Source organism: Meleagris gallopavo, chromosome 1 (assembly GCF_905368555.1).
Source record: "Meleagris gallopavo chromosome 1, MGAL_WU_HG_1.1, whole genome shotgun sequence".
Lineage (NCBI taxonomy): Eukaryota > Metazoa > Chordata > Aves > Galliformes > Phasianidae > Meleagris > Meleagris gallopavo.
The window spans coordinates 126269359-126283997 of NC_139404.1; the positions used below are offsets into that span (position 1 = coordinate 126269359).

The 14639-nt window shown below is 38.7% G+C and overlaps 1 protein-coding gene across 2 annotated transcripts; it reads left to right on the top strand.

Moving 5' to 3' along the window:
• The first annotated feature begins 2372 nt into the window (after positions 1-2372).
• Positions 2373-13233, top strand: LOC100546176 (arylsulfatase D-like). Of its 2 annotated transcripts, none has more exons than XM_019622783.3 (10): positions 2373-2418; positions 2643-2792; positions 3667-3788; positions 5048-5170; positions 8660-9083; positions 9951-10087; positions 10649-10783; positions 11350-11512; positions 11804-11925; positions 12557-13233. In XM_019622783.3, exons 2-10 carry the CDS (start codon positions 2692-2694, stop codon positions 12925-12927), a joined length of 1698 nt encoding a protein of 565 aa, XP_019478328.2. In that variant the 5' UTR covers positions 2373-2418; positions 2643-2691; the 3' UTR covers positions 12928-13233. The 2 variants fall into 2 exon arrangements, with proteins under 2 accessions (XP_019478328.2, XP_085068974.1); XM_085212848.1 differs by having other exon boundaries at positions 2379-2404; positions 2628-2792.
• The last annotated feature ends 1406 nt before the right edge of the window (positions 13234-14639 follow it).

A 14639-nucleotide genomic window follows, 5' to 3' on the forward strand; every position in this document is an offset into this window, starting at 1 on the left:
TGCCATTGTGCAGATGGCAGCAGGACACACAGCTTGAGGGACCCCAGCACAAGTCAGCCCATCCAGCTGCGGTAGAGCACGGCTTTCCTTGGGGGGAAGTGCGCATGAGCAGCCAGGGCAGATTTAAGGACTGCCTTCAGAACAGATGTGGGACACTGCACCGCTGTAGCAGTGATCATGCTGAAAAATTTTGAATGGTTTTAAGTCGGCTGAAAGATCACACTCCGGTGCCTCAGCTGCCTGCATTGAGCCTAACCTGATACTGCCAGGTACCATATTCATATTTCCTTGCTGTCTCTGGAAATGCACAGGAACATTTTAATGGACATTTGGAAAAGTTTCTTGCTGCTGTAGATAAAAATATCTCAAGGAAGTGTTCAGAAGGCATTTCCCTTAACAACAGCATTGTTCTCATTCATGTCTGTGTTCAAAGTGAAAGCAGTTAGCTGCAGAATATTTATGCTGAATGTGCCTGTTTTGTTGTTTTTTGGTTTTGTGGTTTTCTTTTTGTTTGTTTGTTTTTTACCTAAATGAAGTCTTTTATAAATTAGGATATTTTAGAAGACATTTTCACAGACTGAGAAGGACCAAACTGAATGGAATATAACCTGTGAGAGCTTTCAGTGAGCACTGCCAAGCTGATGTCACAAGTGGCTGCTGTTGTTGGGAAATGTGAATCTAGGTGTAGCTGAAAATACAAATGTTTATCTTGTGAGAATTTTGATAGAGAAGTGATTTTAAAAGTTTAGTCAGTAAGGGAAAACAGTAAACTATAGAAGACTTGCAAGTTATTTCACCTCAAGATTATTAAAATGGATGAAGAAAGGGGTACTACTTCTGGAGGTGTTAACTAATGAGACAGGAGGAGAACTTTGCTTCCAGCTGGGTTCAGTTCAGGTGCAGAGCAGCTGCTTGTGGCAGCTTGGCCATGGAGGCCCCTCAAGGTGTTAGTTCTCCAAAGCACTCACAGCCAGGCCAGAGAGAAACTGGCTGCCCACAACAGGGCGCCTGCTGACTTCTCAAAAAGATGATGAACGAGGAGAACTTCTCTGACAAGCCCTCGTGCTCCCCAGGAGCTACTAAGGTTTCTCTGGCAGCATTCCCACTGCCATCAGTGAGGCAGTGGCCAGGCAGGGGTAACTGTCAAGCAATGCAGCAAGCTGTTTTCTGCACATTACCTGCTATTCACAGCCAGCTTCCGAGGAAGTCCAGCCTGGAGTTCCACCCTGTGCTTTGAAGCAAGATAATCCAACTATGAAGCACAGGCAGGTTGAGATAAGAAATTACACCAAAATTTGAGTATTTCCACTTCCCATTAATTTTGACTTCTGGAGGCATATAGTGTGCATATGTAAAACTGCAGTGTACCCCAATATCTTTCTTGTATAGGCTTAGGAGGCAGCAAAGACAAAAGCCCAGATGCAGAAGTCTGAGTGTCTGTAGATAGCAATATTGCATCAGTATTGAGGTATTGTAAATGGCCGAATAACAATTTTCTAAGTATAGAGGAGTAAATTTTCCCATTGAGGCTTATAACATTGAGGAATAAAATGTATTAACCATGGTTATTAACTAAAATGCTAAATATTATAATTTCTGGGAAACAAAATGTTAAACCAGCACAATTTTGGAAAGTGGGACATGGGATGGTTCCACAAGACATGAGGTAAAATTGAAAGGATTCTATTGAATAGCCTGGGATACAGGGCCATTTGGTTTTAACTATAAAACTTTCTAACAGTTTGTCCTATTCAGGCAGTCAAAGAAAAATCCCCATAGGAACCTTTGCAGAAAGCTGTAGACAGAGGGGAGAAATAGCACAGAATCTGACACATACAAAGGTGAAAAAAGCTCAGCTCGGAGTTTAAAGTCAAACAACAAGAGGGCGTAAATGTAGTGTCTTCTGTTCTTCATTGAAAGAGTTTGACTAGAGATTATATGGCTGAAGATTTATCTCATCAGCATGAAAGGAAACTTGGCATGTTATGTGAAGAAGTAGCAGGTTGTTACTATCTCAGTGATTACAGAAAAAATAAATGATAGAAAGGATGGGATTTTAAAAAGATTTTAACTTCCTTTTGACTAAATACTATTTTAAAAAGCTGAGCTGTGTAGCAGAGGAGAATTATTTTGCTATTTTAAGTGAAACATCTTCACAAAAGAGCAAAATTCCTCTAAGAAATGAAGACATCCTGTCAATGAAAATAACATTAATGCTTTTACTCTTCTTCATTTACAAGCTGATCAAAGTCAAACTAAAGCAAGTAAATGGATGCTGATGGGCTTTGATTAAGTTTTTTATCTATTTTTATGGCAGTGACAACTAGAAAGATGCAGACTTAACCAGGCTCTTTCTCTTGGTTTTACAGGATCTGAATGCTCTAAATGCAGAAATGATTTGGCACAAATATCACGTTGGTACGAAAAAAGTTCATGAATTATTTTAATATTATTATTAAATCTGAAGCCATCTAACTTTAATAATGACAGAACATCGTATTGTAAAAGAATGGGCTTTCTGTAAAGCATACTCGCAATCTGATTTTCTGTTTGTTTGATTGGTTGGTTCTTGCTTTTACCACTATAATATTAGAGGGATGAATGTTCAGATCATTGGCTTTCTTCCTTCTCCTGTGTTTCAGGACATGCCTGCTCAAAGCCCTGATTTTCAGTCTACTTCTGCAGCCACTAATGACACAGCCTTCCATTATCACTCAGCCAAACTTTGTCCTGTTGTTGGCTGATGATCTTGGTATAGGGGATGTAGGTTGCTACGGGAATGATACTATCAGGTAAGGAAACAGCATATTAATGAATAGAGTTGATACTTGATGCAAGCCTTCAGTCTTCTGCCCATCACCAGCCATTACAGCTGTCTTCAAATTCATTTACTGGAGAACTGGGGAGATTTCCTATGGGAGTCACTATGTAAATGTAAATAACACCACCTGGAGTATCTTACACGCTAGAGGGCATTCCCAGAGCCTGCTCTGCTATGCAGAGCTGTTCTTATCTGGGAACATGTAAACGGAGAAATGCTAAGCACTTGCATGTACCTGAAGATAGAAATACTGTCTCCTCTTTCAAGTGCTTTGCCATTCTTTCTAAGACTTACATCAAGCAAATCACTGATGTGAATTATGTTAATAGGAAATACTTCTGTTAAAAGATTTGAGGACAGAATTTGCCTTTTCTTTGGAAATCATGCCACATTAATGCCTTTTGGCCTCCTACCACCTTGTCACCAAACTCTGTGTGTTCACCCCCCCTAAGCCAGAAAAGTTCTCAGAATCTCATCCTGACAACCAAGTAGCAAGTTTCTGGCAGGCATCTCTGCATGGGTTGGCCTCCAGCATAAGATCATCCTCAAGGCTTGAGTTCTTTTTTTCAGTAGCGGTGGGGAGCCTTTCACGAACACCCTCAGTAGCATCTAGGAAATAAGAAGGAATAGAAGGAATAATTGCCTTGAAATTTATCCAGATAGCTTTTTTTTCTTTTTAATGAAGGAAAAAAAAAAAAAAAGAAAAGAAAAAGAAAATATCTTATCTTGAATAAAATAATTCAAATACAAAAAGATTCCCAAAACAGAGGTAAGTGTATTATTCCTCATTCCCATTCCTTTGAAGGCTCTGTGATTGATATCTGACAATGCTGGTTTGCTTTTAGGACTCCAAACATTGATCGCCTGGCAATGGAAGGAGTGAAGCTGACCCAACACATCACTGCAGCTCCACTTTGCACCCCCAGCAGAGCAGCGTTTCTCACTGGCAGATATCCCATTCGATCAGGTTTGCTTTGCACAGCCAAGTGGCCTTTAAACATTACTTTATTGCTGAATGGAACAGTGCTATACAGTCGGCACAAAAGAAATGAGAGTGCTGTGGACATGAAAGCACATGAAGTCTCACCAGCTAGGTCTAATACCTTTGATGTTGCATCTGTATTTATGGGGTACGGTGAACCAGTCTGGGGGCAGGGGAGAAAGCCAGCTCTGCAGAGTAGGTTGCTCCCCATCACCTAGAACTCTGCCTTTTAGTGCTCTACTGCAGCCAGAATGGAGTTGTACTGCTTTTTACCTTCAGATAAGTCATTACAAAGATCTACAGAGTAAATCTCTGTAGATTTCTGTCTGTTCCCTCCAGTCTGGGTGCAGAGCAAGTTGTTTGCAGAATAGATTTATTATCTGTGGATCAGAATGCATCTGTCCTACATAATTACTGTTTGACAGCTTTATTATTTTTCTCAGTTCTCTTTTTGAATTAAAACTACTATCCTGTCAAAATGCTTTCTTGAACTGAAGAAGTATGATAAACAAGTGGCTCTGTATGTTTCTAGCAGTGACTGTATTACTGGTCTTATTGCAAATGATCCTCAGTGCCTTCATTCCTAAGGCATTTTGAAGCCAATATGTAATCTATTTTTGTACTGATAACTTGCACTCAGACTGGAAAATGCACATGCACCTGTATAGACCCTGTCTCCCACTGTAACAGCAAGGCCAGGACATCCAGTGCTTCCATGGCATTTCATACTTTACATTACATCATTTGACAGAGTTATGTCAGTATATAAAGTTGTAACAGGGTGTAAACCTGTAGATGTGGAGAAGACCATGGTGCCATGTAGCTTCTCTCTGGGTTTCAGCAGCCATATACTGGCTCTGCCACTCTGCAGAGCTTGGGAGTTCCAAGGCAGCCTTATGCAAGGTGGAGTTTGAGGGTGATGGAGGCCAAAATCTGTCCTCACCACCACACCAGGCCAGTGCACTGCTTGCAGCCTGGATGTTACTGCAACACGTAAATGCATCTATGCAACTGTGCCAGTGCAGATTAAAATGGCGCAGTGTGAGCTGCAGAGAAGGATAGCTATTATGCAGTGGAGAGGTTTAACTCTTTCTTGTCCTTATCCACTGTCCTAGATTCATGTACCCAAGCTAACAGCATTAGGATAAACATTTAACCCATAATATCAATGAAACCAGGAAACAAGGAAGTCCGTTTCATAAAACTACCAGCTTTACTTCTTGAGTTTTTTTTATATTTTGTAGGAATGGATGCTATAAACAATTACCGTGTTATTTTTTGGAATGGAGGCTCAGGAGGGCTCCCTCCAAATGAGACCACTTTTGCAAAAATACTGCAGCAACAAGGCTACAGCACAGGACTAATTGGTATGGAAATGTTTCTGAATCATAGGATCAATCATAGAATCATAGAATGGCTTAGGTGGGAAGGGACCTCAAAGGCCACCCAGCCACAATCCCTGCCATGGTCAGGCCTGCCCTCCACCAGCTCAGGCTGCCCAGGGCCCCATCCAACCTGGCCTTGAGCGCTTCCAGGGATGGGGCACCACAGCTTGACTGGGCAACTTATGCCAGTGCCTCATCACTCTATGAGAAAGAAATTTCCTCCTAATATCTAATGGCTTACACTGTGTTTCACCCATAAATCTCACTCAAACCAATAAGTTTCTTTAGCAAATGCCCATACCTCAGCAGTAATACTTGTATTTCCTGATCCAAGCATATCATGTTCTGACCAAAAAGAATCTCATGAAAGAAGAAATGTCTGACAAAAAAAAAAATAACCTTTACTGTTGACCTGCTTTCGAGCACGTTGACATTAGGTCATTAAAAAAATATATTGTAAAATATGTTGTTAAATATATTAATTGAATGTCATTCTACCAGTTATTCCAGTGCCATTTAACAAGAAAGCAAACGCATGAGTTTCATGTAAATGAGTTGCATGTTTATGGTTTGTGTTGAAAAGAGCAGACTTGCAACTTGCACAGAAGGGAACAGCTGCTGCTTAAAACAGTGGAATCAGTTCAAAATGTCATGGGATTTGGTCTTTCAAAAACAGAAACAAAGCAATTATTTCTTGTTAAGTACATCGTGCCACTGTAGTTCACCAATATTTAAGCAAAACCCGCAAAACATTACATCCTTCAACATTAATAGAAATTCCATTTTGCTTTATATTTTACAGGCTTTTTTAATATAGTTGTAACTTTTCTTCATGATGCAGTTTCAAATGATTATTTATCTTAGATATGTCACATGGCACTGCAGAACTGAGGAAACACATAAGTTCCTGAGATGAATATTCAGTGATTTGCCCTACTTCATCCAAGCCTCTAAATGCCCATAGCCAAAATCTATGACTGACACAAAAAAAACAACAGTTGCACAAGTAAACTGAATGTTCTGCAAAAAAATGTCTGCAACAGTGGATTTATATTCATCCAGAAGAATAAATTGGAGACGTAAAGAACAACAGCAGACAAAGTGAAGCCTTCTAAGCATTTTAAGTTCTATATTAACAAATCTTTCTGTTGCATTTGTAGCAATATCATAAAATAGCCTGTGCCGATTAGCCAAATTCTTCAGTTTGGCATCAGCATTTAATCACTAATGAAATAATCAGATTTGTCCCCACTTTGAAAAAGAATTGCTCTGAGGGGAGATTGCTACATCCCACCTGAGAGATATCTAACAAAATCGGTCACCATTTTCCCTGGCATTTCAGCTATCACAGAATGGCCAGGGTTGGAAGGGACCTCAAGGATCATGAATCTCCAACCCCCCTGCCACATGCAGGGCCACCAGCCTCCCCATTTAATACTAGACCAGGCTGCCCAGGGCCCCATCCAATCTGGCCTTGAACACCTTTAGGGATGGGGCATCCACAATCTCTCTGAGCAGCCTGTTCCAGTACCTCACCACCACTCTCTCTGTAAAGAACTTCCCCCTGACATCCAACCTAAATCTTCCCTCCCTCAACTTCAAATCATTTCCCCTTGTCCTGCTGTATCTACCCTTTCAAAGAGTTGATTTCCCTCCTGTTGATTCACCTCCCTGAGAGTGTCTTTTAGTCATGTAGTTTATCTAGATTCACAGAATCTGATTATATGAACTTTTTAGGTGGTAGAGTGACATAAAAGAAAAATAAAAAACTACTAAAAGAAACCATAAGAATAAATAACATTCAAGTCACAAAACAAGAAATCTTAAATAACATCTGTCTGTATCCTTACAATTGAATGGCCACTTAATTGCTGCTGCTGAATGGTTTGTCATTGGTTTGTTCTGAGCACAACAAGTTTAATTGCAAAGTCAAATCTTACTGATAAACTGTGATTTGATGTCAGGAAATGCTCTGCAGAGTCCTTGTAAGTCATAAAGCCAATGTTATATAACATAACCGTCAAGGAATAGTTTATCCTTATTAGACAATTTCACTTCTGTAGTTTTGAGCTTTTTGGAGCATGTCAGAAACCTTTATCAAACTCAACTAGAGATTAAGGTGTCAAAGTACATCTAACGTCCAAGGATGCTTTAGCTGCACCTGTATTTATGACCAATACATCTACACATTTATTACAAACCTGTTTCATTTTACAGCTGTCTCTAAATATAAGAAGAGGTAAACTGAATATAGATTTTGGCTCTAAGTAATTAATGCACCTAGAATATAGTTTTCCCCTTTCTTTATACTAATATCCAAAAAAGTAACTTTCTTTCTAGGATAATGTATTTCTGTAAGTGCACAGTTCTTTAATCCACAATAAGAATTGATTGCAAATTAGGTTTTTAGTAAAATTCTAAGGGTTCATTTTGATCTATAAATCTGACATCCAAGGCCTCCATTGCATTAGAGGTTTTAAAAAGTAATTAAACTGCACCTCCTGCACAAGACAAAAGAAGTAGATTCTTGTCACTTGATTCAGATATTCTTGAGCCTCAGTGTTTGAGCCAAAGGAGCCAACTTGTTGTGTTTCTGTGTAAGTACCTAACCAGTCTGATTGCATAGACTTAAAAGGAAGGAAAAGCATAATTTTGATGTGCCATTCATCATAACAGTGGACATCTGATCTGATCATAAAAAAAGAACACATGGTATTGTAAAATGCCACGTGGTCTTCCTTTTGATATTTGAAGACTTTAAAAGAAAAACACTTTGACTGTTTATGATTAAATACAAATAAACAGAAAAAAAAAATCTATTTTCATTCAGGATATGAAGATAATATTATCAACAAACTGACTTAAACATATATAGTTTCATGATAAATCCTGACCTCTTGAGCTTAAGCCCTGGATCCTGTGGTTTACCTGACAAAACCACTGTTGAGATGTATGTTGTTTGGATACCATGCATCACTGAGTCTTGCTGAAATCCTTCCATTAAGTTATTAAAACTTTCCAGAAACGAGTCTTCATAGCATCTTGAAAGTAAAAGGCAATAGAACAGTGTTATTTTTCCCTGTGCTTTCCAATGGTCTCCCTTCTCCTATTTCATACCATTTCATCTTCAAGAAGGCCATACATTTTGTAGAGTTATGAAAAACTGATTTTTTTCCATATATCTAGTTCTTTTTATAGTCCAGACTTATTTGTATTTGATCATAGCTGCAAGGCATGAATATGTATACAGAGAACCAATAACTCTGGTGGAAATTTATAATTTATAGTGGTTAACATTCATCAGTTATTCCCCATTTTATCCGTGCATACTTAAGTATGTATCTGTAGGATGAAGAAGTTGCCACAAGCAAGGAAAAAAACAAAATAAAACATTTTTTGAGAAATGTTTTAATGAAGAAAAGCTCATTTTTACATATTATTTCTTTACCTTTTAATAATATGCATTTTCAGGGAAGTGGCATCTAGGTGTTAACTGTGAACACCGAAATGACCATTGTCATCACCCTTTGAACCATGGGTTTGATTATTTTTATGGGATGCCTTTTACACTAATAAGTGACTGCCAAACAACAGAAGAACCAGAGATGGATAGAGCCTTCAGAAGGAAAGTTTGGCTTTATACTCAGATGATTGCCCTTGCTACGCTCACCACTGCCCTAGGGAGACTCACCGGCTTGTTTTCTGTCCACTGGAAAACAGTGACCTGCCTTGCTCTGTTTAGTCTCCTTTTCTTTATGTCCTGGTTCTCAAGTTATGGATTTGTAAGATATTGGAACTGCATTATGATGAGAAACCATGAAGTCACTGAGCAGCCAATGGTGACAGAAAGGACTACATCTTTTATTTTGAGAGAGGCCATTTCATTTATTGAAAGGTAATGTGAATTTCCATTACAAGCTTTTATTCTGTTTTTTTGCATGTCTTTCAACTTTTAAACAGCATTTTCCTCTGTGAAGTCTCTGTAATTTTTTTAACAGAAGATAGAATAATTAATATTATTATATACTAATAATGATTCTATAGTACTAAAACAAAAGACGATGCAGTCATCGGCCACAGCCAACATGGGTTCAGGAGGGGAAGTCCTTTTTAATCAACTTAATCTCTTTTCTTTTGACAAAGCTACCCGTGTAGTTGTCAAAGGGAAACCAGTTAATGTAATCTTTCTGGATTTCAACAAAGCTTTTCATACTGTTTCTCACAGTATCCTTCAGGACAAAATGTCACACATACAGCTAGACAAAAACATAATGTGATGGGTAAACAACTGTCTAGGGGGGGCAGTTCTATTAAATGGGGTCAAAACAGGCTGGCAGCCAATCAGTAATGAAGTTCAACAGGGCTCCACATTAGGGCCAGTTCTCTTTAATGGCAGATGATAGGAGAAATGTGTTTGCCAGCAAGGGAAAGAAAAGTGATGAATTAGCTATATCATGCAGACTGATGTGGGGAGTCATTGGCAGGTGACAAACCTCTTCATTTCAGTAGCACTGAGATAGTTTGCAATAGCAGAAAGTGGAGCTTCAGTATGAAACTTTTCTATGCATGACTCAATGGGAAAAAAAAAAAAAGAGAGAGCCAAACAGTATTTTGTCAGACAGATCCTAACTGGTATAAGATGATTCTGAGTTTAGTATTGGAATATGTATGTAAATCATAATGCCATTTTCCATTACAACTGAGCTCTGTAAGTATTGAGACCCTTTCTCTTAGTAACGGAGTGTTGATTTCTGTTTTTTAGAAATAAGCACAAGCCATTCCTCCTTTTTCTTTCCTTTTTACACTCCCATACCCCTCTACTCACAACAGAGAAGTTCACTGGGAAGAGTAGCCATGGTTTATATGGAGACAATGTAGAGGAGATGGACTGGATGGTGGGTAAGTCACCAGCAAATAAAAGTGTCTCCAGCTACTTAATGCCTAGCTGTGCACAATGAAGGGTAGTAACACATTTTATAATAAAAATGCAGCTGTCAGTAGAAGAATAAGGAACAGAATTAACAGCGGGGAGGAAAAAAGTCCTAATATCTGTCACTGTTGGTTTACACTGTTAGCTTTTTGTTTTCTACAGTCTTTGATCAAGTGAGTCTTTCCATTCTGCAAATGTACAGTCTAAGTTTTTGAGGCCTTGAATAACATTTTATTTATAAAATTTTACAGCACACTTCTCTTCTTTACCGTAGAGGCTCCTGGTCTGTAACTGTTATTCTTGCACTCCTTTTCTAAAATGCTAATTATAAAAGAGTTACAGCACACTGTCATTTTTTGCTTTTATAGACAGTGAAATAACAAATGTAAATCTCAGTCCTGCAAAACTTTTCTTTTAAACATTGACCATACCATGACCATACATAAATGTTTGCGAGTCAGAGGCTAAAAAGTATATTGTGTGAACTATCTTTTTAATTCTTAAATATATATGCATTCTTGTGTTTGCAGGGCAAGTTCTAAATGCTATTGACAGGGAAGGTTTGAAAAAAAATACACTAGTTTACTTTGCCTCTGATCATGGTGGATGGCTGGAAAGACAAGAAGGCAAAAGGCAGCTGGGTGGTTGGAATGGAATATACAGAGGTAAGATGGTGACAACCCAGCAACAACTACTACAGTATTCAGGGTACCACTAAAGCTTAGGTAAGACTGCATGTTTCAGAATTAACAGGTTTTTATCACTGGGAGTTAATAATTATGCATACAAAAATGTACACAATTCTAGTATGTGCAAATAGTTGCATGATTTTCAAACTGGCACTTCCTCAAGAGGCAGCTGATCACAATTGTTAATATGCATGCTTAACATCCATAAATATGATAATATCTGAAACTTTGCTTTAACTGCAGCAAGTATTTTGTATGGTTGCAAAAGAGGAGAACAATGTTGGGAAATCACTTTATACCTAAAATTTTATCCCACTGAGTTCTAATGTTGCAACATGCTTATAAAACAACAAAAATAAGTGAGAATAGAAGGTAACTTAAGGAGTGATTGTGTGAATACGTTATCAGTGGTGCTTACGAGAAGGAGCTTAGTGTAATCTCTAGGAGGAAGACTCAAGAAGATAACATTAGAGAGTTTATGCTAATACAGAGCATTCATTTAAAATTTCCTTTTTTTTTTTTTTTTTTTTTTTCAATGAAAGGTGGAAAAGCTATGGGAGGCTGGGAAGGAGGAATCCGTGTTCCAGGGATATTTAGATGGCCAGGAGTGTTACCTGCGGGCAAAGTGATTGATGAACCTACCAGCCTTATGGACATTTATCCCACAGTAGTTCATTTGGCTGGAGGAGTAGTGCCTCAGGACAGGTACAAACAAGTGTTCTTATTCTTATTCCTCCTTTTCTCTCAAGATAATAGAAAATCTATTTCTGAAATATATTCTAAGGTCTGACATTTTCTTTTCCACTCCTGCTCCTTTTCTAGGCATATAAGTCACTCTAGCTCAGTCACCTCTTCTTTGCATTTGAGATTCAACATCTGCTTATAGACTGCAAGCATCTTCTTTGCTCAGAGCTGTCAATTCCACCAGAGCTGTCCAGAGGGAATGCAGAACTGAACAGCTGTCCCCAGTCTGATGATCTCCATTTTTTTTATTAGAGTAATTGATGGTCGGGATTTGATGCCTTTACTGCAAGGAACAGTTGAGCACTCAGAGCACAAGTTCCTGTTTCATTACTGTGGCACTCATTTACATGCTGTGCGATGGCACCAGAAGGACAGTGAGTACAATTATTATTGCTCAAGAACTCAATTTAGTCTACAGTAGGACAGATTTGTTTACCCATTTTGGGGGGAGAATTCAAACTTTCCAAATAGTTCCATGTGTAAGATGATAAAGAACATTGCCTGTACTTTTGTGACACAAAGTATTTGCTTATGGTTTCCAAGTATGTGACACGAGCTCTGTAGAACCAAGCAGAATACTGGAGTTCAGGATGGGTCTTGCCCATCTATCTATTTGAATGCAAGGCCTGGAGAATCCATGCCTTCTTTGTCTCAGGGAGCAGTCTTTGACTCGGTCCTTTGTCTGTCCTTCTACCCTAACAAGGAACAAGCCATGGAAACCCCAAATCTTTTTTTCTTTTCTGCGTAAAGTAACAAAAATAGGCATAAGTGATATTTGCTAAAAATTTTGAAGAAATTTAGAAAAATCAGAAATCATTTTACAGTATTAGTTTATATTTTGTGTCATTCAATTTAAATGAAATTACAAAACATATCAAGCAGTTAATGTAGACCCAATGTGCAAACCAATCTCCCAAAAATGAACTCTAGGAAAACATTCAGTCCTCTAATGCTTGGTGATAATAACCATCAGTATCATTCTGAGCCTTTTTTCTTTCCTGACAGGTGGAGTCATTTGGAAGGCTCATTATGTGACCCCAAACTTCCGTCCACTTGGGGCTGGGGCTTGTTACGACAGAGGATTTTGCCCATGTTTTGGGGAAGGCGTGACCCATCATGACCCTCCGCTACTGTTTGACCTCTCACGAGACCCTTCTGAGTCCCAGCCTCTGTCAGCTGACACTGAGCCCCTCTTTGACATTGTAATAGGACGGATTGGGAGAGCCATTGAAGAGCACCACATGACACTGACTGCAGTCCCACAGCAGCTCTCCGTGTACAACATCATCTGGAAGCCGTGGCTGCAGCCCTGTTGTGGGACATTCCCATTCTGTTGGTGTGATAAAGAAGGTGATGATAAACTTGCTGACCTATAAAGGAAATAACTGAAGTTACCCAAGGTTTTAGATCATGAATATTTTCTCTGTGGGGGGTGTTTATTAGTGGATTGTTTGTTCAGGTTTTTTGTTTTTGTTTTTAATGGAGATTTTATTTGAGAATCGTTCCAGTGAATTGCACAGTATTTGGTAAAGGTGGCTTTAGACTGGACACTCTCAGGGAAGGAGAAGGGCAGTATGATCTGAAGAATGTGTTTTAACTTGCACGTGCTGACAATTGAATGAATAATTCAATTACACTGAAATGTAACAACATTAAACTTTTACCAGTAATTATGCAACTTATCTTTTGTTGTTTATGAATGTATATTTAGAAGTTTTGGTTGGTTGGGTTTTTTTTCTTTGGAATTTGTAAGTCATTCAGGGATTAAGTTTCCTTTCTTTTTTACAGTTAATGGCAATGCTAGATATCCCTGTAATATATTTTTGCAGACTACTTTTCCTCCTACCTCCAGAATATTTCCTCATATTATATCCTCTAAAAAGTAGCTTCCTTCCTTATAGCTAGTCCCTCCAACGGCAGTGATGATGGCAGCTGGTTAGCCTGGGGCTTCTTCATCAGGAGTGACTACTTAGTTGAGGCATGAAGTTTGGATATATATAAGCTGGATCTGCCAGTGCTTTCTGAGGATAGGTGTCTTTTGCTTGCAGTCAGTTTCTTTTTATGGAGAACACAAAGAGGAAAAAAAATTTCCTTTTCCAAAGCCGTATTGCAACCAACTTCCTAAGAAGCACTAGCAAGTGCATAGTGGTATTGATGGTCACACAAGTACAAAGTCATTTGAGCAAAGATCACATAAGCTATGTCAGTGCCCTAGAAATGGCTAGGACTCATTTCTCTCCTTTGGTAAAGTGTCTAGCTTATTTTGCTTTTATTTGCTCCCTTGTTTTCCTCAGTTCATTCATTGAGAAACCTACAGGCAAATAAAAAGACCTACAACTTAAAAGCAATGTTGTATTACATGCTGTGATCTCATGCATTTCACAGACTTGCCCCCAGATGAGCACCCAGATGCTCCTTCACTGCTCACTTTGTTCAGAAAAACGCTCAGTCCTACTGTGAAAACTTCAAGGGATGAAGTGAATCCATCATTTCATGTATACCGGATTCTTGCTTAATTACTCCATGGTTAAGAATATGCACTTTATTTCATATTTGAATTTATTTGATTTCACTTGTTCTTTCTTGGCTAAATTTAAAGTTCGTATTCAATATCCAACATTTTCTTAACAAGAATTTACTACGGGACATTTATTATTTTTTAATTTTTTTTTTCCAAGACTCACTTCCATTCTCAAGCCAAGGATTTTACACCCTCAGTTTTTTAATACCTTTAAAAATATGTGAGTGTAAGACCTGTGTATATAACTGAAACCTTTTTATTCTTCGACAGGAACACTTAATAGCCCTGTAGGGTGTCTGTTTGGGGCTAGAGGGTACAGGAAAATATCTGAGCTAGAATTGGCATTGGTCACTGGTGTTTGCCCATGAAAGCACGGGTATCAAGTGGAATGAGAGCTTTGTTCCCTGTAGTCTCAAAGTCAGCCTCTGGGCATCTCATGTAGCACTATCACCCCTCCAGTCCTCTTCCTTCATATGCTGCTTAACAGCCACCTAACAATGTCATTCCAGCTCCCACTCTCCCTTACTAGGAGTTTTATAAGCAAATATTGGTACATGTTGCCAGTCA